Genomic DNA, 24,370 nt, shown 5'->3' with positions numbered 1-24,370 from the left:
TAAAGTATATGATTGAGAACATAAGAAAAACAATTCTAATATCCCTGTTCATTCAGCCTGGTATTCAAATTCAACTCCTCCAACATCTTTCACTCAACTACTGCACCGAGATCTTTTCAAGCATTCACCCCCCTGAAGAACCCTTGGTCTACATCGTTTAAATTTACTTTTCACTAAGGTTATTGTCCTCCCCTCCTACTGGACTGACAAAGCTAGGAGTTGATTACCTTGGCTTCATGTTAGCTAAGCAAGTTAATGATTTATGAAACTCCCATTCTTCCTTCTCTATTGGCTTTCTTTTTGCTAGATTTTGGAACTTAAGCTTCTCTAATACATAAGAACATAGGAATTAGGAGCAGAAGTAGGCAATTCAGCCCTTTGAGCCTGCTCTGCCATTCAATCTAATCATGGTTGATCTCTTTGTGGTCTCAAATCCAGCTTCCACCTGTTCCTCATATCCCTTTAACACATTTTTGAAATCAGAAATATATCTATCTCCTTGAAATCATTTAATGAATCCGATTCCACTGCACCATGGGGCAGCGAATTCCTCAAATCCTTCCTCAGAGCTCATCCCCTATACACTTCTTGTTCGTTTAAGCACCTTCTCCAATGAATGTGCATCACATTTGAGGGTTGGCAACATAGGTTGCACAGTATTTTAGTTAAGGATATTAAAGCTACTCTTAATGTTTGAACAAATCAATCACTGTAACAACGGTGTTTTTTTTCTTACATTATCGAAATGCGAGCTAGAAAACGAAATCATGCTTAGGCAGTCATATATCAAGACGAAAGACACCATGCACTTATATAATGGGAGTGCCAGAGCACAAATTTAATTTCAAATATGTCAGAATCTATAGCATTGCACTGTTGAATAACCCACCTGTTTCTTTCCACTGTTGCACATTCCTCATCACATTCCAATCTGCATGGAAAAACAACAATTTTATACCAACAAAACCATCCTGGCACTTGCACTTTACTCCAAACACTGAAAAGCCCATACAACTTTCCAAAGGGGATTTATCTGTGAGCACTAGGATTCCTTATAATTAATATGAAATGCTGTCTCACCCTTCTAAACACTGAGGAAAGCGAGACAAAATACATCCTGCTCACTTAGCTAATACAAGCCAATAATTATTCAAGTTTTCAGTCCTTGATGCTTTTAGCTAAGCTTCAGCAATGCATTTTACATTTTCTGCTTGTAAAATTACGATTGATTGAAAACAATGATAATAACATAATCCATCTTTGGAGCGTGGGAGCAAACCGGAGCACCCAGTGGAAACCCACACGCACATGGGGAGAACATGCAGACGCCGCACAGTGACCCAAGCCGGGAATCGAACCTGGGACCCTGGAGCTGTGAAGCAACTATGTTAACCACTGTGCTACCGTACTGCCCTGAGAAATGAGCAATTTTGTGCTGAAACGGTCATATTTTGCATTAAGTGATTCCGAATTATGATAGTTACTCAAACTAGAACAGATATTTAAGAATTTGGTTGTGCATATTTAAAGTAAGTAAAGTCACCATATTCCCAGATGACCATTGGTTGCTCTCACCCTCAAAGGGGAGAGCTGACTGCTGGTGATTTAACCAGAGGTTCACTACACCTCAGGCAAGGGGCGAGGTTGAGAAGGCAGGGCCTTTATAAATAACGTCAGCCAGGAATTGAACCCGCTCTGTTGGCCGCACTCTGCATCACAAACCAGCTATCCATCCAACCAAGCTAAACCGGCCCCAGTAGCTAAACCAACCCCGAGATAATATAATCTAATCTAATGCTCAAAAACTACATACAAATGTGTTCAAAAATAATTTACCTTGTCTGCTTCATTTCTTTCTTAGAAATGAGTTTAGTGATTTCCACTGAATCTCCAAGATGCATGTCAGAGAGTTTACTGGCCATGGAAATAGCAGTTATCCTTCAGAAGCAAAGAACAAGAAAACCAGACAACCTGATATATCGCCATTTCAAATGTTTGTGAACATTAACCACATGTGAAAAAACCCACAAACCAGAGGGAACATGTTCAAATTCACTCTGGTGAAATAACTGTGCCACTGTCATCAACATCTGATAGTTCAAAGTATTAAGAGCAGATCATTAGGACGTTTTTTCTGTTTCTCCCTCTCAGGCTACCCTAGTGATTTACCTGCATATGATCCAGAGTCAGCGGTCAGCATCCCAGCCATTTCCACAGTCAATTAGTGAGCCAGACTGGATGGTTGATCAACTGTGCTCTGGAGTACTGCAGACATGTCCAACTCAGGTATCATATTCACAATAAAGGGTCAATTTAGTTCTGAACTTCTATCACCACTTCTGGTTTAGAATTCGATTTACCCTGCCTGCCTCTCCCTCCAATCCACAAAGAGGAGAGTTAATACTTTGTCATATGTCAACTAACAGCAGGTTTAAACTCTTGAAAGTTGGGCAGCAGAATTAACTCCTAAGAGGCATTGGCTACCATCATATACTAACATATGAATCAGGAGCAGAGCCATTCAGCCCCTCAAGCCTGCTCCACCATTCAACAAGTCCATAGAATCACAGAATTATCAGTGCAAAAGGAGGCCGTTTGGCCCATCGAGTCTGCACTGGCCCTTGGAAAGAGCACCCTACTTCAGCACAGACCTCCAGCCTATCCCCGTAACCCCACCTGACCTTTTTTGGACATTAAGGGCGATTTAGAATGGCCAATCCACCTAACCTGCATATCTTTGGACTGTGGGAGGATTCCAAAGCACCCGGAGGAAACCCACACAGACACGGGGAGAACGTGCAGACTTTGCATAGACAGTGATTTAAACTGGGAATTGAACCTGGGAACCTGGAGCTGTGAAGCAACAGTGCTAACTCCTGTGTTTGGGTTTCAAGTTCTGCATTCCCATCTACCTCTGATAACCTTTGATTCCCTTGCCTAACACGAGTCTATCTATCTCTGCCTTAAAAATATCCAATGAACCTGCTTCCATCAGCTTCTGAGGCGGAGAGTTCCAAAGCGGTGTAAACCTCAGGAAATAAATTCTCCTCACACCTCTGTCCTATTAAGGCAACACCTAATTTCAAAAAAGTTCCTCCCTGTTTTGGATTCACCCACAAGAGGCAACATTCTTTCCATGTCCACCTTTCCAAGACCATTTTATATACTTCAATCAAGTCACAACCCACAATAAAACATGTGCGCAATACCACCACCTTCCATACCCCCTTGAACCCAATTGATGAAAGTTTTGGCAATAGCTATTTACTCATTTAACCTGACGACAGTCATCAAGTTCCTGTGATGTGAACGTATATTCTTGCACCTTCCACTGAGTAACACCCTTCAGCAACTGATATTCAAAGTCTCAAGAGTTTGCTCATTAACTACATACGCTTGAAACTTGTCTTCAAAACAGCAAAATAACATACATGCAGCAGTTTCTAGCATACCAGTTAGTGATGATCCATATACACCGTGTTTATTCATTAGCAATGCCGTAATCCAGATTCTCATGTGAGAATACTTTCTGTATTGTACAGTAAATGAACATGAATATACCAATAAAAAGATTTTTTAAAAAAGGAGCCCCCACAGATTTCCATTCCAAAGTACTCAAGTTATAGGTTTGTATATGGCAGTCTCACATCTTGCTGTCATTTCCCATCTTTGCCATAAATATAACTCATAGTTGGTCTTGAATTTCACATAGGTTGAAAAAAGCCCTCCCTGTGCACCACGGTAGCTCAGTGATTAGCACTGTTGCTTCACAGCTCCAGGGTCCCTGGTTTGATTCCAGGCGTGGGTCATTGTCTGTGTGGAGTTTGCACATTGTCCCCGTCTGTGAGTGGGCTTCCTCCGGGTGCTCTGGTTTCCCCCCCCACAGTCCAAAGATATGCACGCTAGGTGGATTTGCCATGCTAAATTGCCCCCAAATGTCCATGGATGTGATTACAAAGTTGCAGGGGATAGGGCAGGGTAGTTGTCCTGGTTAGGGCACTCTTTCAGAGAGTCGGTGCAGACTCGATGGGCCAAGTGGTCTTGTTCTGCAATATAAATTCTATGATTCTGTCAATTATGAAGGAATACTGTTTGGACATATCTTGCTCACTGGAAGGCTAATCCACATTTGGACTTTGCAAAGTTTCCGTTGCCCCTCAATAGTCCTATAGGACAGCATCCTGGTCAAAATAAGGACCCCAGGTACCTACATTAGTGAAAGATGGGATAACTTGAAAAGACAATTTTAATCAACAGTTTCAAGACTGTATAAAAGAACACACAAAGCCACTATGACTGACTGGAGGGCATGCACCATCATATACCGGTGAAAATGCCATAAACATGTCGTCTGCCAAACGTTCCACAATATATTTAGAAACAAACTCACTGCCCCTGAATCAGAGGAGAGTATTTTAATGGGGAAACCCGGAAGTCCCGAGAAGGTGATGGTCGTGTTAAATTTAATGGCAGGACCTGTATCTCTTTTTATTCTGCTACCAATCCAGCAATTGGCTAGATTGGCAGGTTGTCAGTCAGCAAAGCCTGTGGAAGAAAGTCTCAGGCAATTTGGATCGATTGTAGGTTGGATGCGGAGGATTGTCAGATTGATAATTGGGAATCTGGGAAAGATGGTGGACATGGGTGGGGGCAAGGGGAGATCACCCAGCTCTAAAAGAGGGTGCACTTGAGACTCTGCTGCTTCTTGCTCATTAGCAATGCTCCAGTCTTGTGAAGGATCAATTTAGTCCAGATCTGTAAATATTTCTGTATTTAGTGGGTCAGACAGTTATATAAAGGAACAGGAAAGGCAGCAGAGGCCAAAATATTGGTACAATTTTAGAAACAGATAGCTGGTATAATAGGAAGTAGGTATGGTTGAAATCAATTCGGCTGAAGGACCTTAATTTGAATCATAGAATTTACAGTGTAGAAGGAGGCCATACGGCCCATCGAGTCTGCACCAGCCCTTGGAAAGAGAACCCTACTTAAGCTCACGCCTCGGCCCTATCCTTGTAACCCGACCTAACCTTTTGGACACTAAGGAGCAATTTAGCATGGCCAATCCACGTAAACTGCAAATCTGTGGACTGTGGAAGGAAACCAGAGCACACGGAGGAAACCCACGCAGACACTGGGAGGAAGTGCAAACTCCACAAAGTCAGCTGAGGCTGGAATTGAACCCGGGTCCCAGGAGCTGTGAAGCAGCAGTGCTAACCACTGTGCCACCTTGCCGCCCCATGTATACATACCATGTATGCATGCAAAGGATCATGAGTTTCACAAACTGGGCAGTATGCAACATATTTGGATAATTTCTACCTCTGGATACAGTTTAGGAAACAAAAATTGGTTGAGGCTGAAGAAAGGAATTTTAAAAAAAAATACTTGACCCCCATCTCCAGAAAGAGGGGAAAAGTATGGTTCACTGGTACTGGGATTCCTCATTGATTAATCAAATTGCATCTCATAGATTGTCATAGAATTTACATTGCAGAAGGAGGCCATTCGGCCCATCGAGTCTGCACCGGCTCTTGGAAAGAGCATCCTACCCGAGGTCAACACCTCCACCCTATCCCCATAACCCAGTAACCCCACCCAACACTAAGGGCAATTTTGGACACTAAGAGCAATTTATCATGGCCAATCCACCTAACTTGCACATCTTTGGACTGTGGGAGGAAACCGGAGCACCCGGAGGAAACCCACGCACACACGGGGAGGATGTGCAGACTCCGCACTGACAGCGGCCCAAGCCGGAATCGAACCTGGGATCCTGGAACTGTGAAGCAATTGTGCTATCCACAATGGTACCGTGCTGCCCTTTAAAAAAAATACAGCACAGAACAGGCCCTTCAGCCCACGATGTTGTGCCGAACCTTTGTCCTAGATTAATCATAGATGTCTGATCTATAAGTTTCACACTGCAGTATCAGCTACAACTGGAAGCAGTACAAACCTCTGGTAATTGCTGGAAGCCTCACTGCAGATCATGATCTCTTTCCTGCGCTGACAGCTGCAACATAATACCACCTGCAAGACAATGGCTATAATCATTAATATTAGCCTAATGTCGCTAATTCAGACACTTACATATTTATCAAAATCCAAAGTATCAAATTATTTGTGCAATGATTCAAAATAATCAATTTACAATTGAATTGATTCTGTATTTTGCATTTTTATAGTGCACTTTTGCAACGCCTTTCTCCGATGTCCAAAATACTAAGTTTGACAATGTAAGGTAATTAATGCAACCATTTCTTTCCTCTTCATCTTCACAACACTCATATATTTGTATTACTTTCTAAAAAGTGTGCAGGCCCTATAGGTAACATTGTGGCACACACTTCAGGGAGACACTGAGGGAATGCTGGAATGTGCCATTGTTAGGATACAATGTCAAAGCAAAATTGTTCTCCCAGTGCCCAGGTCAAGTCTTCCTTCAGACATTACCACCAAAAACAGCTGAAAAGGTGACTCATTCATTTACAAATGCAAAATATTACAGATGTTAGAAATCTGAAATAGAAAACAATTTCCAGTATTTCCTGTCTTTACTTCACTCCTTCATTACTGTTCTGGGGAAGTTTTGTGCATTGGTCACCATTTTTGCTGAAATAACATTGACTGAATTTCAAAAGCAACCCACTGGCCTCAAAGTGCTTTTGGATGTCAGAACATGGTATGCAAATGCAATTTATTTTACTTTCACTAGGCAAATTCGTTTTTTGTGAACAGAAATCATACATCATAAACATACCTCTGCATAGCATGGGGTCTTTGGACAAGGTGTAGCTGGATGGCATGGAGATGAGCAAGGATGATTACAGTCAGGCCGCGGAATGATGCACAGCTGTTTACATTGTTCCTCGGTAACACAGTCACTTTTGTGACAAATCTTCTTGCATTTGTGCATTCCACAGGGCAACAGTTTGTTACAAGCAAGCCCACAGGAAATGCCTGTAAGGTGACAAGGAATATTGTTCCGCATCTGAAAAAGAAAGTAACGCATTAATCCATGTAACATCAGGTCCACTGCAAATGACATGCTCTACCAACTACAAGCAAGCATCAAAACAGACATTTGATCAAAAGATAGCTCAGTGAATTCTGCTGTTGGCTTTGAAGATATATAATTAGCCATTAATGAGCAGAATAGCATGATTGATTTATAGTTTCATCACAGATCATGCGACCATCAAAGCAGAGCTAAACACTGGCAAGCCGATATCGACAATAAACAGACAAATGCATCCAAAACAGACAGTAGTTTATAACAAATCTTTTGACAAAATTCTTGAGCAATAGAGAAGAAATTATGTTTGCATCAGTGTGTGGACAGGTCCCAGCCAAAATCTAGATTCAACTTACCACTCTCTTAGCAGTGATTCTTCCAAAATAAAACAGCTACTTTTCTTTTATTACAGGGTTCTTTGCTAGCCTTACACCATAGCATGGGAACAAGACTTTGATCTTCTTTACTGTCTCAACACGTTCATTCTAATGATCTAGGATTAACCATCCTAGCATTCTGACCATAGAAAGGTTATGCTGCAGAAAAAGGCGATTCGCCAGCCCATTGGTTTGTGCCAGCCGAAAAAAAAAGGAAAAACGAAACTAGCTGCTCATTTGAATCCAATTTTCCAGCACCTATTCCATAGCCTTGCAGGTTACAGCACTTCAGATGCAGAACCAGGTACCTTTTGAATGGGTTAACTATTTCAGCCTCGACCACCAACTTTGGCGATGTCCACCACTCTCTGGGTGAAAATGTTTTTCCTCATGCCCCCCCCTAATTCTTCTACCAATGACCTTAAATATTATGCTCCTTGGTAATTGACCCCTCAGCTAGGGGAAACAAGTCTTTTCCATCTATCCTGTCGAAGCCTCTCAATTTTGTACAACGTAATTTGGTCACTCCTTAGCCTCGCTCACCCTTACTCATCATAAAATAAATTATATTTGAAGCTCCTTATAGTGATCATGGCTTTGTGTGAGCAGGCCAAGAAATAGTGGGCTGAAGTCAATCAGCACAGTGGTGGTGCCATCAACCAGCCAGAAGATCAGTGGCAGCCATGTCATGGCCATTTCCTGATGCCCAGAGGTGATTGAATAGCTATCAGACAATTTACTGCATGCTGTTGGATATGCCTCAGAGAGTTGCTGGCCAATCAAAGGGAGTGGTTGCCACTGTTGAGACTGTAGCAGGCTTTGACCGTGAGGTGAATAGTATGGTGGCTTGCGAGGGCCAGTCAGGCAGGTCCCAACAAGGGGTTTTGGCAGAGGAAGGGGTCTCTTTCATCAGGGGCAGCTGTTGCAGGTGGGGGAATGGCACATCTGGGCACAGGATATCCGATCAGGTGGGTCCCTGCCAGGAGACCTCACCATGTGGTACACAACTTCACTCCTACACCACTGGAAGAATACCAGCAACAGGTGGAGGAGGCTTTTAAATGGCCTTCATTTTGTAACACAAGGGCCTCAATTGGCCTCTGGGTGGTAAGATCATCCTCAATCTTCCAGCTCCTGATTTAATTGGGAGGTGGGGTGTTGTCAGATAGGCACCGGACTCTTCACCCCATGACTTCCCACTCAATTATTCAGATCCCCGCTTCGGTAAGAGAGGGAAAAATGTAATTCCGTCTTGCACGTCTCTTCAACGAGACTGTAGAAGCCTCACTGAGACAAGTGTCAAACCAGGAAGAATAAATTGGAATATTCAATACAATGTAAAATTATGCACAGAATGTAAAAGAGGGAGCTAGGTTGGGATTAAGAGGTAAAGAAACAAAAAGTTACTTTGTTTGTTTTTAATTTGTCTTAAATCTCAACAATAATTAAATTTGAGGCAAGTTGGCCAATATTGTTTCCCTTCTCAATGTTATCCCTCTCTCTCCTTTAAATATGCTGCCATCAGCTCTTTCCTCAAAACCACACTATCTTTGCACTTGTTCTAAGAGCTCACTCTACCCCTGATAATAGATTCCAATAACTATCCTGCAACTTGTGTTAAACTGACAAGTCTACAGTTTATCGGTTTCTTTCCCTCTGTCCTTAAATAATAGTAAAGTTTGCCATTTCCCAAAAAGGGATAATTCATGAATCTTGCGATTCTTAGAAACTCATGACTAAAGCACCTGGAATTTTAATAATAATCTTTATTACTGTCACAAGTAGGCTTACATTAACACTGCAATGAAGTTACTGTGAAAATCCCCTAGTCGCCACACTCCGGCGCCTGTTTCGGTACACAGGGAGAATTCAGAATGTCAAATTCACCTAACAAACTTGTCTTTCGGGACTTGTGGGAGGAAACTGGAGCACCCGGAGGAAACCCATGCAGACATGGGGAGAACGTGCAGACACTGCACAGACAGTGACCCAAGCTGGGACCCTGGCGCTGTGAAACAACAGTGCTAACCACTGTACTACCGTGCCGTCCTGCATTTCTACATGTATTTCCTTTTAAAGATAGAGGTCGTAAGTTCTCATTTGTTCCATTACATTTTTAAAAACGCTTATCCTAAATCCATTAAGTTCCTCTCCCTGAACTTATTTTGAGGGTCCCTGCTGGTATCATTATCTCTACTGTAAAAATTTATACAAAGTGTTCATTCAGCAAGTGTGCATTATAGTGCCAGCTATGTTGGTCTTTAATAGGCTCATATTCACCTTTTTCACTCTTCTTCTCTCGATATATTCATAAAAACATTTGCTGTTTGTTAGTTTTAATATATCTTAGTCATCTACAACCTTTGTGTTTTTCTTAACATCGCTAAGTCAGCTAAATTTCAAGTAGATTCAATGGAGCCAAGGAAAGTCAGAGAAGGGCGTTCAGAAATGTTCTTTCAAATGTACAGTCTGACTAGGAGTGACAAATCTCAAAATAATTTTAGTTTCCTTCAGCTATACTTACTTCATGTTTCCCCATGCACAATTTTTGAGTGAGGTAGGTACAAGGTGGACATTTCTTTTCACTGTGGCAATTGTGGAACACTGTAGAACGGAAAATAAATGTGAATGACGGTCTGAAATGCTTCTACGCTTCAAAAGAACACAATTTAGGAAATGCTTTAATTACAGCTTTAATGCATAAACTGAGAGTGCCATTCAGAGACTACAAATTTAGAAGATGAGAACATGAATAGAATGAATCAACATAATAGAATATTTAATAAAAGATTAAGCTCATCTAACCGTCTCCTATGGATAGGCACATGTACCTGTACATTCATAGAGACAGGGGTCAATGGCTGTAGGACTGGGGAAAATCCAGGCTTTACTTTTACCCTGGAATCTAGAAATATTGTCGTGCTCTGCTCTCTGACTCAACACTGTAGGCTTCTGCTTAATGGTGGGGTTGGGCAGGATCCCAGAACAGCAACAGCTTCAGGTAAGAGGAGTGGAGTCAAGTTACAAATCAGAGATAAACCTTGATGTGTAGGACCCAAGAGCAGCAGAACCCCACCAGAGAGAATGTTGGGAACTGGAGGTAGGCTGGGGAATGGACAACAGTCATGCAGGTGACATGTCAACTTTGGATATAACTTGTTGGTGGAGGGACCAAAAAGGAAAGCAGAGAAAAATGCAACATGAAATGAGGTAAATTGTGCCAGCATAAAATGGGAGGAGGAGGAAGTGGCTCCATAATTCGGCAAGGAACAGATGAGTAAATAATTCAAAAATCAAATTTAGCAACAGAAAGTAACAAAACTACCATAATTTGAATCACCTTTTTCGAGTCAGAGGCTATGGTCTCTCCATATCATTTAGAAATAGACAAATAATGGCAGTTATAACATTGAAAAAATAAAATTGCATTCTCTTGATTGAAAATAAAAGTAGTCATTTGATCCTTCCTTCAACAGAACAAATGCAATTTAAACAGTGATGGACTCTATCCCACCTATTTAATCTCCTAAAGGAAGGTTGTGTGTTTTAAAAAAAATGAGTACCCTGAGGTATGGCCTACATTGACCAGGCAGTATTTATTGCTTATCCCCAATTGTCCTGAATGCACCAAATTTCAAATACAAAGTGTGGAACTAAAGTGGTGTATTGGCAGGTCAGCGAGGAATGGTAGAGCTTTTGAGGTCAAATATTAACACTCCCAATCCAAAGAAAAATCAATTTCACACACCAATAATGTGATTTCTAAAGGTGACTGAGATTAGCTTCAGATTATATTTTCACCCCCCACATCACCGTCCCTTTAAAATAAATCCTACCAGCCAGCTTTAATAATCTGCAACCGTTCAATCATAACTCAAGGACGTCAGAGCAGGTACAAGAACAAGAGGAAGGTGGAACATTAGTGACTGGAGAAAAGGTTGAGATAACAAAGATCAAGCTAGGAAACTTTATTTTGATGCAAATCAGTGCTTTCTGGTGAATTTTGTTCAGCCATAGAATCACAAAATCCCTACAGTGCAAGAGACCATTCAGCCCATCGAATCTGCACCAACCTTCTGAAAGAGCATCCTACCCAGGCCAACTCGCCAGCAACAACTTTCTACTGTCCTACACTGAGGGCAATATAGCATGGCCAACCCACCTAACCTGCACATCTTTGGACTGTGGGAGGAAACTGGAGCACCTGGAGGAAACCCACACAGACACGGGAAGAATGTGCTATCTCCACACAGACAGGCACCCAAGGTCGGAAGTGAACCAGAGTCCCTGGCGCTGTGAGGCAGCAGTGCTAACTGCTGTGCAACCCAGTCAAACACATTTTTCTAGCAGGGTTTTGTTACTTCAGTGTGTGAAACTTTGTGATAACAGTGAGAAAACAATAACCTGCTTTGTCAAATTTTGAACAAATCATAATGTCTTAACCACACTTCCTGCTCTGTATAGTGAGAAAGCATTGGAAGCTTTCGGTCTGAGCAGAACAATTTCTGCTCACAACAGGTAAGCACCTGGGTTCTTGGAAATCAAACAGAGGCTCAGAGAAGGGAGTATTGACAAATTGAGCATGATTATAAGCATACTATAGGAAGAACAGTGATATCAAGGAAACATATGGCCTTTTGAAATTCATCAAGGAGACAAGAATGTGAAACTCCTCATACAGTTGGCACCTTTTCTTCCTTCTTCCTCACGCGCCAGTTTGTATCGGAGACAGGAATTTCCATATATATGAAATTAGTAATCATTTTGTAAGACACCCAAGATTTTGTTGAGAGAAGGTGAGTATATTGGGGAAAGTCAAAGGGAAGTGGAGAGTATATGAGGAGGCTATCAATGACATGGAAAAAGAAAGAAAATATTCAAAAGTCTTTTCTTACAATAAAAAAAATGCTTTTAATTGAAAGAACAAGCTGGCAGAGCTATTCTCTGTTACCTGGATGATCACACTCATGTTCCCTGATGCAGGGGTTTTTGCACTCTGGAGGTCTGGTGCCACATGGTACTGGAGGATAGATCACCGATTTGCCACAATGACATGTCAGTTCATCAAAGCCTAAAAAGCAAATGTTGAATGAATTGGAAAATCTAGCTTACAACAGTTTGCAATGTCATAAACTGGGGAACCTATAGTCTACCTGTAGGCAATAACAGATGAAGAAATTGACTGTTCTACTAATAGTGAGCTGGGAAAAACGGAGGGAAAGGGAACGAGAGAAAAAGAGTGCGTTTTCAGGTAAATTTAACATCAAAGCAGCTTTCCAAAGGGAGTTAACTTCCAGCTTGGCAAGGTAGCAGGAGAGCACGCCAATTTTAACCACTGAGCTTATTTAAATTCTGTCCATCCACTTCACCCCGAAACAGGCACAAAGACAGTACAGGGCTCTTTCTGACAAACAATGTAGAGTTCCGCATGGTTGCCCACTGGCTTCGACGGGAGTGATTTTCAGGGTCTTATGGAAGAAAGGGAGATTCTCCAGGGTAGGAAGTGCCCAGACTTTCCCCGTGGAGAGCAGAGAAACATTCTTAGGCCCACCATAGGATAATTTTGAGAATTGTCTGTAGGGATTCTTCTGTCCTCACACTAGCTTCAATCTACATCATTTATTCTAAGCATTTATCACTTCTCTAGCCTATAAACTATAGATAAGCTAAACAGTAACTGAAAAGGGTTTCACTTTTTAAGACAAATTGGAGACTGCTGCACCAATCCGATGACACTCTCTTCAGCCGTGAGATCACTGCAGGGTTGATTTCTGAATCACAAGGAAGTGTTACAGATTTTGCAGTGTAGCAAGTTTAAACACGTACATATTTATATGGTCACCAAATCAAATTACTATGCAACCATCTTTTATGACTTTCGACTTACTACTTTGCCAGCAATTTTGACAGTTTCCACGGTGGCAAGGCTCCTCACACTTGTGCTGCCCACAGTTAAGCTTGCGTCCACAGAGAAGGAGACACTTATGCTCAGTATCCTAAAAATAATGAAAGTAACAGGTTACAATACATGAAGCATGATAGCCTCAAAATTATTCCAAAAATCCATTTAGCAATCATCCTGTCATTCAATATACTATTCAAACATTTTCCAAGATTTGAGATTCAATTAATGCCTTTATGGAAACATTAGCGGGTGTGTTGTGGTATTCCATGAACCAGGAAGCAATAAGCGAGATGTAGGAAGTAGCACTAAGATCGCAAATGGAACAGAAAATGCAGGAAGCATGGTTTGGGAAATAGAGGAGATTGTGAAGAGTTGGTATATAATGAGAAAAGGGTGCATATATTAAGCAAACTCATGTGCAAGATGGGTACTGGGCTCCACATTAAAGGCCAGAAAGTCAAATTGCTGTAACAGTCTCTGGCAACTTAAGAGTGCAAATGTTATCTAGTGGCAAAATTATTCTTATTGTGCAGTGTTGGTTGATTTCAGGAACATCTAGCATTTTAAAATTGTTATAGACACAAAATGAAGTGTGAGGCCGGCATGTTTGTTGTAAATTTGAAAAAATATATATATGGATAACAAATAGCCCATAGGTACTCTGCAGTAGTATCAACAGCCACGACAAAAGTGAACTCAAAGAAGAAATTACTAACAGAGCACATCTGAAAAAAAGGGCAGGAGCTGAGAGGCAGAGGTGAGATTGTAAAGAGTGGGGTTGTGAGCCAGAGGGGATATTGTAAAGAGCCGGGGTTGAGAGCCAGAGGGGAGATTATAAAGAGCCAGGATTGAGAGCCAGAGGAGAGATTATAAAGAGCAAGGGTTGAGACCCAGAGGAGATTATAAATAGTGAGGGTTGAGAGCCAGAGGGGAGATTGTAAAGAGAGAGGGTTAAGTGGCAGAGGGGAGATTGCAAAGAGTAAGGGTTGAGAGCGAGAGGAGAGATTATAAAGAGCGAGGGTTGAGAGCCAGAGTGAAGATTGTAAAGAATGAGGGTTGAGAGCCTGAGGGGAGACTGCAGAGTAAGAGTTGAGAGCCAGAGGAGAGATCATAAAAGATGGGAGCTGACAACGAGAGGGGAGATGGAATTGGTGGAGAGCCAGAGGGGGGTTGTAAAAGATGCGAGCCAAGAGCCAGAAGGGAGACTGCAAAAGGTGGGAGCTGAGAGCCAGAGGGGAGATTGTAAAAGGTGGGAGCTGAGAGCCAGAGGGGAGATTGTAAAAGGTGGGAGCTGAGAGCCAGAGGGTAGACAGAATTGGAGTGGAGAGCCAGAGGAGGGATGGTAAAGGTGGAGCAGGGTTAAGGGGCTGAATGGCCTACTCCTAATTTCTATGTTTCCAACCTAACATCAGTTGTAGGCAAAATGTGAGAATCTATTATAAGGTGTTAGAATCTATTATTAGGGACACATTTAGTAAGAGGGCACTTAAATTCATAGTCAGGGTGGCATGGTGGCGCAGTGGTTGGCACTGCTGCCTCATGGCGCCGAGGACACGGGTTCATTCCTGACCCAGGCCACTGACTGTGTGGGGTTTGCACATTCTCCCAGTATCTGCATGGGTCTCACCCCGCAACCGCAAGATGTGCAGGGTAGGTAAATTGGCCATGCTAAATTACCCTTTAATTGGAAAAAAAATTGGGTACTTAAATTTAAAAAAAAAAGAAATTCATAGTCTGAATAAGCAGAGCCAACACAGACTTGTGAAAGGGAAATTGTGATTGAACAGTACATAAAAAACCTAATTAACAGGATGGATAAGTGGGAACCAGTGGATGTAGTGCATTTGGATTTTCAAAAGGAATTCAAAAAGGTGACACATGAGAGATTATTGCACAAAGTTAGGCCTCACAGGATGGTGAATAATACAGGTCAAGTATCTTTATTTGAAACCCTTATTACGATCCCAGACTAGACATGACAGTTGTTAGGATACTGGACAGAAACCCTGATATTTTATTAAATTTGTAAGACTGTGAGGGAAAAATACTTTGCTCCACAAGTGATTCCACTTGCAAATAGGGATATGGCCAATAAAGCAAACTTTATTACTAACACAGGATTAAAATATTTTTAACATCACACAAGAAAATAGCTTACAATTACCCATTAAACAATGCTCAATGACCATGAAGCACTAATTCCTAACTGCTATATTTTACCTGCATTCAACGAAAATCCAATTCAGGTCACATTCCACTTTTAAATACAATTAGCAGACGCAGGAATACTTGCTGTAAAGAGATGGCTTGAATAAACCACTTTGAGAAAGCGACGTCCTTCAGGAACCAGCTACAGATTCTTGCCAGTCTCAACTTATTGTTAACTGCCTATCCTGTTCACAGGCACATTTTTAACTCACTGTCTTGAGATCAGCTGCTCCTGATCTGTCCCCAGTCAAATGTTTAACAAAACTGTTTGGAATGAAACTGCTAATCTTTCCACCAACAGATCTTTAACTGAACCGTATTTAGAGCAGCTGTTTGACTTCTGTTCACATCACAATCGAAACTACACTGAAATCTCAACGCCTGACTGCTTCAGCCTTGGATCCTCCCATTAACTATCTCATCTCACCAAACTGAACACAATGTCTCTAATTATCTACTCCCCAGGGAACCCTCTTTATAGAAACAAAATTCCACTGGCCCAACTTTAATGATGCTTTAGTTGCACCTCTTGTTGCCACAAAGCCTGGCTGCCTTGCAAACCAGGATTTTTAAAAACACCACTGCATCAGTCATGTTCACACTAACCCAGGCTTGTAACCTTTAATGCACCAAATACATATAATACAAAATAGCTGAAATTCCTACATTATCACACCCTTGGGGCCGACTGAGTTTCGGTATTCTGATTCTTTTTGATCCATGATATAAGGTAGGCTTAGGCCTATTTACATTGTAATAGCCAAAGCTATTAGCCGATAAATATTAAGTTGTTTCTGCATTGGTAAACTCTCATACACCCTACTTCTTACCTGTCAACACTTACTATGCCTGTAATATGTTACATTACATGCCTTTATTAACATACAACTTAATTGCATAACCTTTTAAAAAAAGGTTTGATTTTTGAATATACGAATAAAGGATATTTGACCTGTAGATTAGCATGGAGTGAGGGTTGGTTCATGGACAGAAAGCAGATAATAGGATTAAACAGGATATTTTCAGGTTGGCAGGCTGCAACGAGTGGGATGCTGCAAGGATTGGTACTGGACCTCAGTTATTTACAATTCTTAATTGTAATGACTCAAATGAGGGGACTGAATGTAATGTATCCACGTCTGCTGTCAATACAATAAGTGGGAGGACGCAAAGAGGCTGCAGCAGGATATAGACAGCTAAGGTAAGTGAGCAAGGACATGACAGATAGAATACAATACATTTACAGGGACATGGGTACCCCTGAAAATGAATCACAAGAAGTTAACATATACGAAGACAAATGGTATGCTAGTTTTGGCACAAAATGATTGGTGTGTAAGAGTAAAGACATCGTACTAGAATTATGCAAGGCATTGGTGAGGACACATTTGGGAGTGTTGTGTGAATTTTGATATTACCTAGAGGATGATATACTTGCTCTTAAGGGAGTGCAGTGAAGATTCAGTAGACTGGTTCCTGTGAGGAGAGGATTGTACTGTAAGGAGAGATTGAGCTAACGAGGGCAATATCCCTTGGAGTTTAGAAGAATGAGATGGTCTAACTGAAACCAATATGATTCTCAAGGAATCAGGTAGATTCAGAGAAAAAAAGTTTCCCCGGCTGAGGAATCTGGGACATACGAGTCAGCCTTACACTAAGCCATTTAAGACTGAGCGGAGAAGAAATTTTTTACTTAAATGGTTTTGAATCTTTAGGATTCTAAACCTCAGAAAACTCAGTCACTGAGTATATTCAAGATAGAGATTTACAGATTTTTGGATATTAAGGAACTTGGGGGAGTGCAGGACGGTGAAGTTGAGGCAGAAGATCAGCCATGATCTTGGTGAATGTCAGAGTTGACGTGAATAGCCAAATATCTTGTTGCAGTTTCTATTTCTTATGTTCTCCTGTCATTCCAATATTATTTCTGTACTGTGGAGGTGTGCTTACTCGCATCGTGCTCCATTGTTTTTACTGTTACCTGGTGTCACGGTAGACGGCAATGAACCATGCGAATGCATGACAACTTTGCACTGAAGGATTAACATGGCAAATTGGACTATGATGATTTAGTTGATTAATGAATATATCATACATTACATTTGCTGTCCTTTAGTAAAGAGTGTTGAGAGATATTTATGTATCTAGATGGATCTATCAAAATGCTGATGATTGTCACAGTACAATATATTTCTCCACTACAGCTATTAAACAAATAAAGTCTACAGTACAGAAGAAGTCTCAAATACATTTTGTTTTACTTACCACACAACAAACTTCATTACATTTGTGGCGGCCACAAGAACGCTTCTTGTTGCAGCGCTTGTCACATAAGAACAGCAGATCTGCTACATAAGAGATTGACAGCAAAGAGGATACTCAGAGAGGATATTACACAGTAGCTCATGAAGGGTTGTCACCACACAAAGGGCAATCGTCTTTCAGAAATGCAATTGCATAAGTATCGCAAGCATTCGGTTAACAATGTATTGTAACCCAAAATCAATATTATCTCCAATAATGTCACAAAAAAAGGTTGAACATTTGTAAGGCATTAGACAAAGAATTGAAAGCACACAGCCAATTTCTTTCTCACTTCCCAGCAAACTTGTTCTTGACATAAATTACAAAATAGCAAGCCAATTGAGAACTAAATGCCTATATTTAAGAATCCACAAAGATGCTTTAAAAATATATGCCCTCATTAAATTTTATAATTTATAGGTAGCTTATAAAATACCAAGACTAAAGAAACAATTTCCAGGATTTTCCATTCGTCAATAGCAAGTTCTAATTTAAAGTTCTGAAAGTAAACTGCCTGAATTCATATTGAGGTTAAACTGACTGTATTTTTGCTGACGGTATCAGTCACAGGCTGGCAACTATGCAATGTGATACATATCAGCGTCAGACATAAAGCAGACCTGCACATGGATCTCGGATACATGCAATTAACAGCCAAGTTCCTTCGTAAAAAACTTGTCAGAGAGCAGTTTTTTTCATAACTTAAAAAAAAATACCCAAATGTGCGATGAATAGCTTTTACACTACAGCAGTGCATCAAGCTGGAGTGTTACTGCAGCCAATGAAACTCAATGTGATGTGAAATCAATGCATGGGTCTAATACACATCACTGGGCAATGTGTACTTGGAAACCTGATGGGAATCATGTGTTTTGTTCGATAAAATGAAAAAATGAAAATATGAAAATTTCTTGGTGTCACAAGTGGGCTTCAAATGAAGTTACCGTGAAAAGCCCCTAGTCGTCACATTCCAGCGCCTGTTCAGGCAGGCTGGTACTGGAATTGAACCCGTGCTGCTGGGCTTGTTCTGCTTTACAAGCCAGCTGTTTAGCCCACTGTGCTAAACCATACAAATATTGTACAATTTGCAGTGCAAGTCAATAATTAAAGTGTTTGTAGTGTTCACTTTTCAGTCCTTAAGTAAAAACTAAGTATATACCACTGCATAGCATGTTATGAAATTCAGCACTGGTGTGGGAAGATTTCCCAATAAAGAGGGGCAGAATAGGCAAAAGCAAATTAGCTCGTCAAATACGTTTAGCAAATATTTCATAATGGCTTTTTGGGACATCGTACAAAAATTATATATGGCGTTGGGAAACTGAAGGGAGAAAACCTTACAGCGTGAATTTTAATTGAGCCGACTTTAAAATCTCAAAAAATTAAGCACATCACAAAATCAGCGTCCTACTACATTTTACCTGAATGTTTGTTACTACTTTAAAAAAATAATTGGAAACATCTCTGTGCTTACCTTCCTTCGTGATATTCACACAGGGAACATCCTATACAGAATTAACAACAATTATTACACAAGCTGGAATTCTTTGGCTCAAAATTATTTTTCTTAAACTGCAGTTGTTCCTGCAAGGTTATGAATGATTAATTTGAAGTTATTTCTGCAGAATAAAATTTTTCCACACATCTCAAGTATGGAAGACGTAAGTAAACAGCACAATAAAGGAGCATAGTGCACTTATATTTGCTACTGATGTTGGACAACCACTTATAAATGGCAAACCTACAGTCCTTAGCCAAACCTATAGGGGTTAATAGTGAATCTACTGTTAAATGGGACATGCTGCGCTAACAATTAGTCGCAAATAAAATTAGTTTTCTGGTTTAGAATTGGCATTTGCTGTTTATTCTCATCTGATGTAGCTAATTTACTATAATTATGTTCTGCGTATTTAGTCTGGTGAGTTATGCTGACGGAGTAGGTGTTGGATGGAGTTTCAGATGGGAAATCTGAAGACGGGGTTTCCTTGCATGTTATGAATTATTTTGACTCCACAGCACGCATCCTCTTACAACAGGATCTCCACCTGGAAGTCAGCCTGATTGACAGCCTTGGCACTTGGCTTTCAGTCAGGCAGAGAGCACTCTGAAGCAAGTCACAGGAGCAGTTTAACCCAATCCTCGACCCTGTGAACGGGGGCCTGATCTGCAACCCTAGGGGGAAGTTGAGGTCCTGGAAAAAGCTCTAAATTCCCTGAAATCGCCCTTGTCTCATTGTAACTGCAATGCTGGAGTATATTAATATTGGAAATAAAACCGATAAAGTAGATATCATATGTTATACCACAGATCTACCCTTTTACTTGCCTTCTTCTTAAATCCACACCGGCAGTTCACATTTGAAGTTCCAGAACATGGTCCACATTCACCTTCATGGCAAAGGTTACTACAAGTATGAATGGAATCTAGATTTTAAAGACAATCCGTATTAGTTCTAACCATGAAGTTAAACTTCAGAATTGCTGCAGCGACAAAATTATCTGATAAATGTTGAAAGGCAGCCTCACTAATCAATCAGCATCAACAGAAATGGCAACAATGAAACAAAGTGTTTTCAGTCACTAAGCCAAACTTCCTTCAAGCTGTTAACCTGGAAGTCAGGCGGTCCACTTTCTTGGCCATACTAAAGAATTTCAGTTTTACCATACTGTCACATAGGATTCATTTGTACTCTAGTCTACAATTTGCCAAATTTACACCTGACAGAACTGCCTGTACAATCTTCTTAATGGATTGCATCAGATCCAAGTTGATTTGGAGTACATTCCCAATTTTTCATATTGGTCACATTTACTTTGGTGACTCCTCTTTCCAAAGTGGAACATTTGAAATGTCTTTTGGGGTCAGTGCTTTCCTCAGTGTCAGGAGGTTAGTGTCTGTCCCACTTTGTGAGATCCTAATTTTATTCACTCTCTTAAAATGTTCCTCCCTGTCCTTAACTTTCACGCTACCAGGTTCACATCCACCACTTAATGATCCCAACATAAGAACACAGAAGAAGGCCATTCAGCCCTTCGAGGATGCTCCACCATTCATTAAGATCATGGCTAATTAGACTGAAGTCTCAACTTCACTTTCCTATCTGCTACCCCACAACTCTAGACTCCCTGGTCCATCAAAAAACTATCTTGAAAATTCAATGTGCGATCTTCTGCTGTTTTCTGGGGCCAAGCACATTTCCTCTCGTCTCTATTTTACCGTGACAGAACTTGATCTAGGATACTATTATTTGCTTTTCCATTAAACAACAGCATTTAATCATCCCAGACACTTCCCTGCAGAACTACAGTCGGAGCAGGGTTAACACCAAATAGATCGCCCTAAACACTTCTGACGTGAGGCAGCGATGTTGTATTGTATTATCTGCTCTTGGTGTAGTGTCTTCTACAATGAGGATACCAAATACACAAGAACACACTTTCTAAACACCTTTATTTTGTCTGCAAATGTGACCTGGCTTGCCATTTCACCAATATACCAACCCACACTCTAGCTAGCTTCCAACACTGCTCGAAGCAAGCTTAATGCAAGCTACAGGAACATTTTACCTTTCTCCCGTTCAAAATACTGAACAGTAATTTCAAACTGTAGCAATAAAAAGCTTTTCTGTTAAATCTGGAGGAGCTGAAGAGGCATAACTTCCATCTCAAAACTACACATATAGATTTGCCTGTCTCTGTGGTGTTGCTTTTCCTTCATGCCAGCATTTTATTAGAAACCTATCAGAGGGTTTTTCTTCCCATTTCTTCAACCTCCTCCATTTTCGTACTTTATTTGTGGCCTCTTCTCTGTCGTTTCATCCTCTGAATCATTTCTTTTTTTTAAATATTTTTATTCGGGTATTTGCAAGTTTTTATAATAATATCAATGACACGACATATACATGGTACATTAATCATTTCATCACAATCGTCACACACCCCAACCATAAAGCAACAGTCCGGCCCTCTCTCCTCTCCCCCTGCTTTGGAATTCTGCTTCTGCTGACATTTTAATTTTCCCAGAGAAAGTTGATGAACGGCTGCCACCTCCGGGTTAACCCAACCATTGACTCTCTTAAGGCAAATTTTATTTTCTCGAGACTGAGAAACCCAGCCATGTCACTAACCCAGGTCTCTACACTCGGGGGCTTCGAGTCCCTCCACATTAGTAAGATCCGTCTCCGGGCTACCAGGGAGGCAAAGGCCAAGATGTCGGCCACTTTCGCCCCCAGAACTCCCGGCACTCCAAAAATCGCCACCTCTGGACTCAGCACCACCCGTGTTTTGAGTACTGTGTACATTGCCTCAGCGAAACTCTGCCAAAACCCTCTAAGCTTCGGGCATGCCCAAAACGTGGACATGATTTGCTGGGCTTCCCGCGCATCTCGCACACCTATCCTCTACCCCAAAAAACTTGCTCATCTGGGCCACCGTCATGTGTGCCTGGTGGACTATCTTGGATTGTATCAAGCTAAGCCTGGCACATGATGAGGCTGTATTAACCCTGCTTAGGGTATCCGCCCACAGACTCGCCTCTATCCCTTCTCTTAGCTCGTCTTCCCAATTGCCCTTAAACTCGTCCACCGGAGTTTCCTCCGCATCCAAAAGTTCCTGGTAAATATCCGTTACCTTCCCCTCTCCCACCCAGGCACTGGAGACTACTCTGTCCTGTATCCCCTGTAGCGGCAGCCGCGGAAAGGCCGGAACCTGCTTTCTCAAGACGTCTCGTACCTGAAAATACCTAAACCCATTCCCTGCTGGCAATTCAAATTCATCCTCCCAAGGCTTTCAGCTGGGGAAGCACCCGTCTATAAATAGATCCCCCATCCTCCTAATTCCTGCCCTTTGCCATCTCCGGAACCCACCAACTAGCCTACCCGGTACAAACCGACGATTATTATAAATCGGGGTCCAAACCGATGCTCCCTCCACTCTCTTATGTCTCCTCCACTGCCCTGAGATTCTCAGAGCCGCCACCACCACGGGACTTGTGGAGTATCAGGCCGGCGAGAATGGAAGAGGTGCCGATATCAGTGCTCCCAAACTTGTGTCTTTACATGACGCCGCCTCCATCCGCTCCCACATCTACCCCTCCCCCACTACCCACTTCCTGATCATGGCTATATTAACCGCCCAGTAGTAACTGCAAACATTCGGCAGTGCCAACACACCCTCCCCCCCGACTACGCTCCAGTAACACTTTCTTCACTCGCGCGATTTTACCCGCCCACACAAAGGCCAAAATAACCTTATTCACCCGCTTGAAAAAGGCCCTTGGGATGAAGATGGGGAGGCACTGAAAGACAAACAGAAATCTGGGGATGATTGTCATTTTTACAGTCTGTACCCTGCCCGTCGGTGATAGCGGGAGCATGTCCCATCTCTTGAAGTCCTCTTTCATTTGTTCTACCAACCGGGATAGGTTTAACTTGTGCAGTGCCACCCATTTCCGGGCCACCTGGATTCCCAGATATCGAAAGCTCTTCCCTACCATTCTAAGCAGCAGCTCTCCCAGTCTCTTCTCCTGCCCTCTTGCCTGATCGCAAACATCTCGCTTTTCTCCATGTTCAATTTATACCCCGAAAAATTACCAAATTCCCTGAGGATCCACACAGCTTCCCCCATCCCCTCCAATGGGTCTGAAATATACAAAAGCAGGTCATCTGCGTAAAGTGCTCCAGTGCTCCAACCCCACCCCCTCCCTGAACAAGCCCGTTCTTGTTCCTAGAGGCTCTTAACGCCATGGAAAATGGCTCTATCGCCAGAGCAAACAGTAGTGGGGAGAGGGGGCACCCATGCCTCGTCCCTCGGTGTAGTTTAAAATACCCCGACCTCAGCCGGTTCGTATGCACACTCGTTACTGGTGCCTGATAAGAGCAAGAGCAACAGCACCCAGTCAATGAAGCCCTCACCAAACCCAAACCTTCCCAGCACCTCCCACAGGTAATTCCACTCCACCTGATCAAAAGCCTTCTCCACATTCATCGTTACCACCACCTCCATCTCCCCTTCTTCTGAGGGTGTCATAATAACATTTAAAACCTTTGAACATTGCCCTCGAGTTGCCTGCCATTTACAAATCTCGTCTGGTCTTCCCCTATCACCCCCGGGCCACAACCCTCTATCCTTGTGGCCAGTATCTTAGCCAGCAGTTTGGCATCCACATTCAGTAGAGAAATTGGCCTATATGACCTGCATTAATTCCCCTCTGACCACTGCCTTCAAAGCTTCCCAAACCGTTGCTGCAGAGACCTCCCCGTATCATTTGTTTCCAGGTAGTTTTGGATGGACTTGTTCACCCGCCCACAGATCGCTTTGTCCGCTAACAACCCCACATCCACTATGGGGCTGGTTTAGCACACTGGGCTAAATCGCTGTCTTTTAAAAGCAGATCAAGGCCGGCCAGCAGCATGGTTCAATTCCTGTACCAGCCTTCTCGAACAGGCGCCGGAATGTGGCGACTAGGGGCTTTTCACAGTAACTTCATTGAAGCCTACTTGTGACAATAAGCGATTTTCATTTCATTCATTTTTCACATCCAGCCTCCATAGTAGGCGTT

The 24,370-nt window shown here is 42.0% G+C and overlaps 1 protein-coding gene across 3 annotated transcripts in view; it reads right to left on the bottom strand.

Annotated features, from left to right (window-relative positions):
• The window catches only part of nfx1 (nuclear transcription factor, X-box binding 1), a 147,277-nt gene that overhangs the window by 20,872 nt on the left and 102,035 nt on the right, over positions 1-24,370 (bottom strand). For 2 of the 3 annotated variants that reach the window (XM_038797589.1, XM_038797587.1), the window contains 10 exons: positions 20,138-20,235; positions 19,287-19,317; positions 17,774-17,856; positions 13,283-13,391; positions 12,347-12,466; positions 9,920-9,999; positions 6,764-6,994; positions 5,960-6,033; positions 1,837-1,938; positions 890-931 (listed from right to left, as the gene is read on the bottom strand). In XM_038797589.1, coding sequence (XP_038653517.1) covers positions 890-931; positions 1,837-1,938; positions 5,960-6,033; positions 6,764-6,994; positions 9,920-9,999; positions 12,347-12,466; positions 13,283-13,391; positions 17,774-17,856; positions 19,287-19,317; positions 20,138-20,235 — 970 coding nt within the window. The remainder of the gene's footprint in view (positions 1-889; positions 932-1,836; positions 1,939-5,959; positions 6,034-6,763; positions 6,995-9,919; positions 10,000-12,346; positions 12,467-13,282; positions 13,392-17,773; positions 17,857-19,286; positions 19,318-20,137; positions 20,236-24,370) is intronic. The other variant, XM_038797588.1, reaches the window with a different exon arrangement.

The sequence above is a fragment of the Scyliorhinus canicula genome, chromosome 5 (genome assembly GCF_902713615.1).
Source record: "Scyliorhinus canicula chromosome 5, sScyCan1.1, whole genome shotgun sequence".
Classification (NCBI taxonomy): domain Eukaryota; kingdom Metazoa; phylum Chordata; class Chondrichthyes; order Carcharhiniformes; family Scyliorhinidae; genus Scyliorhinus; species Scyliorhinus canicula.
The sequence above is the reverse complement of the archived record's forward strand: the minus strand, read 5'-3'. Positions and strand labels throughout refer to the sequence as shown.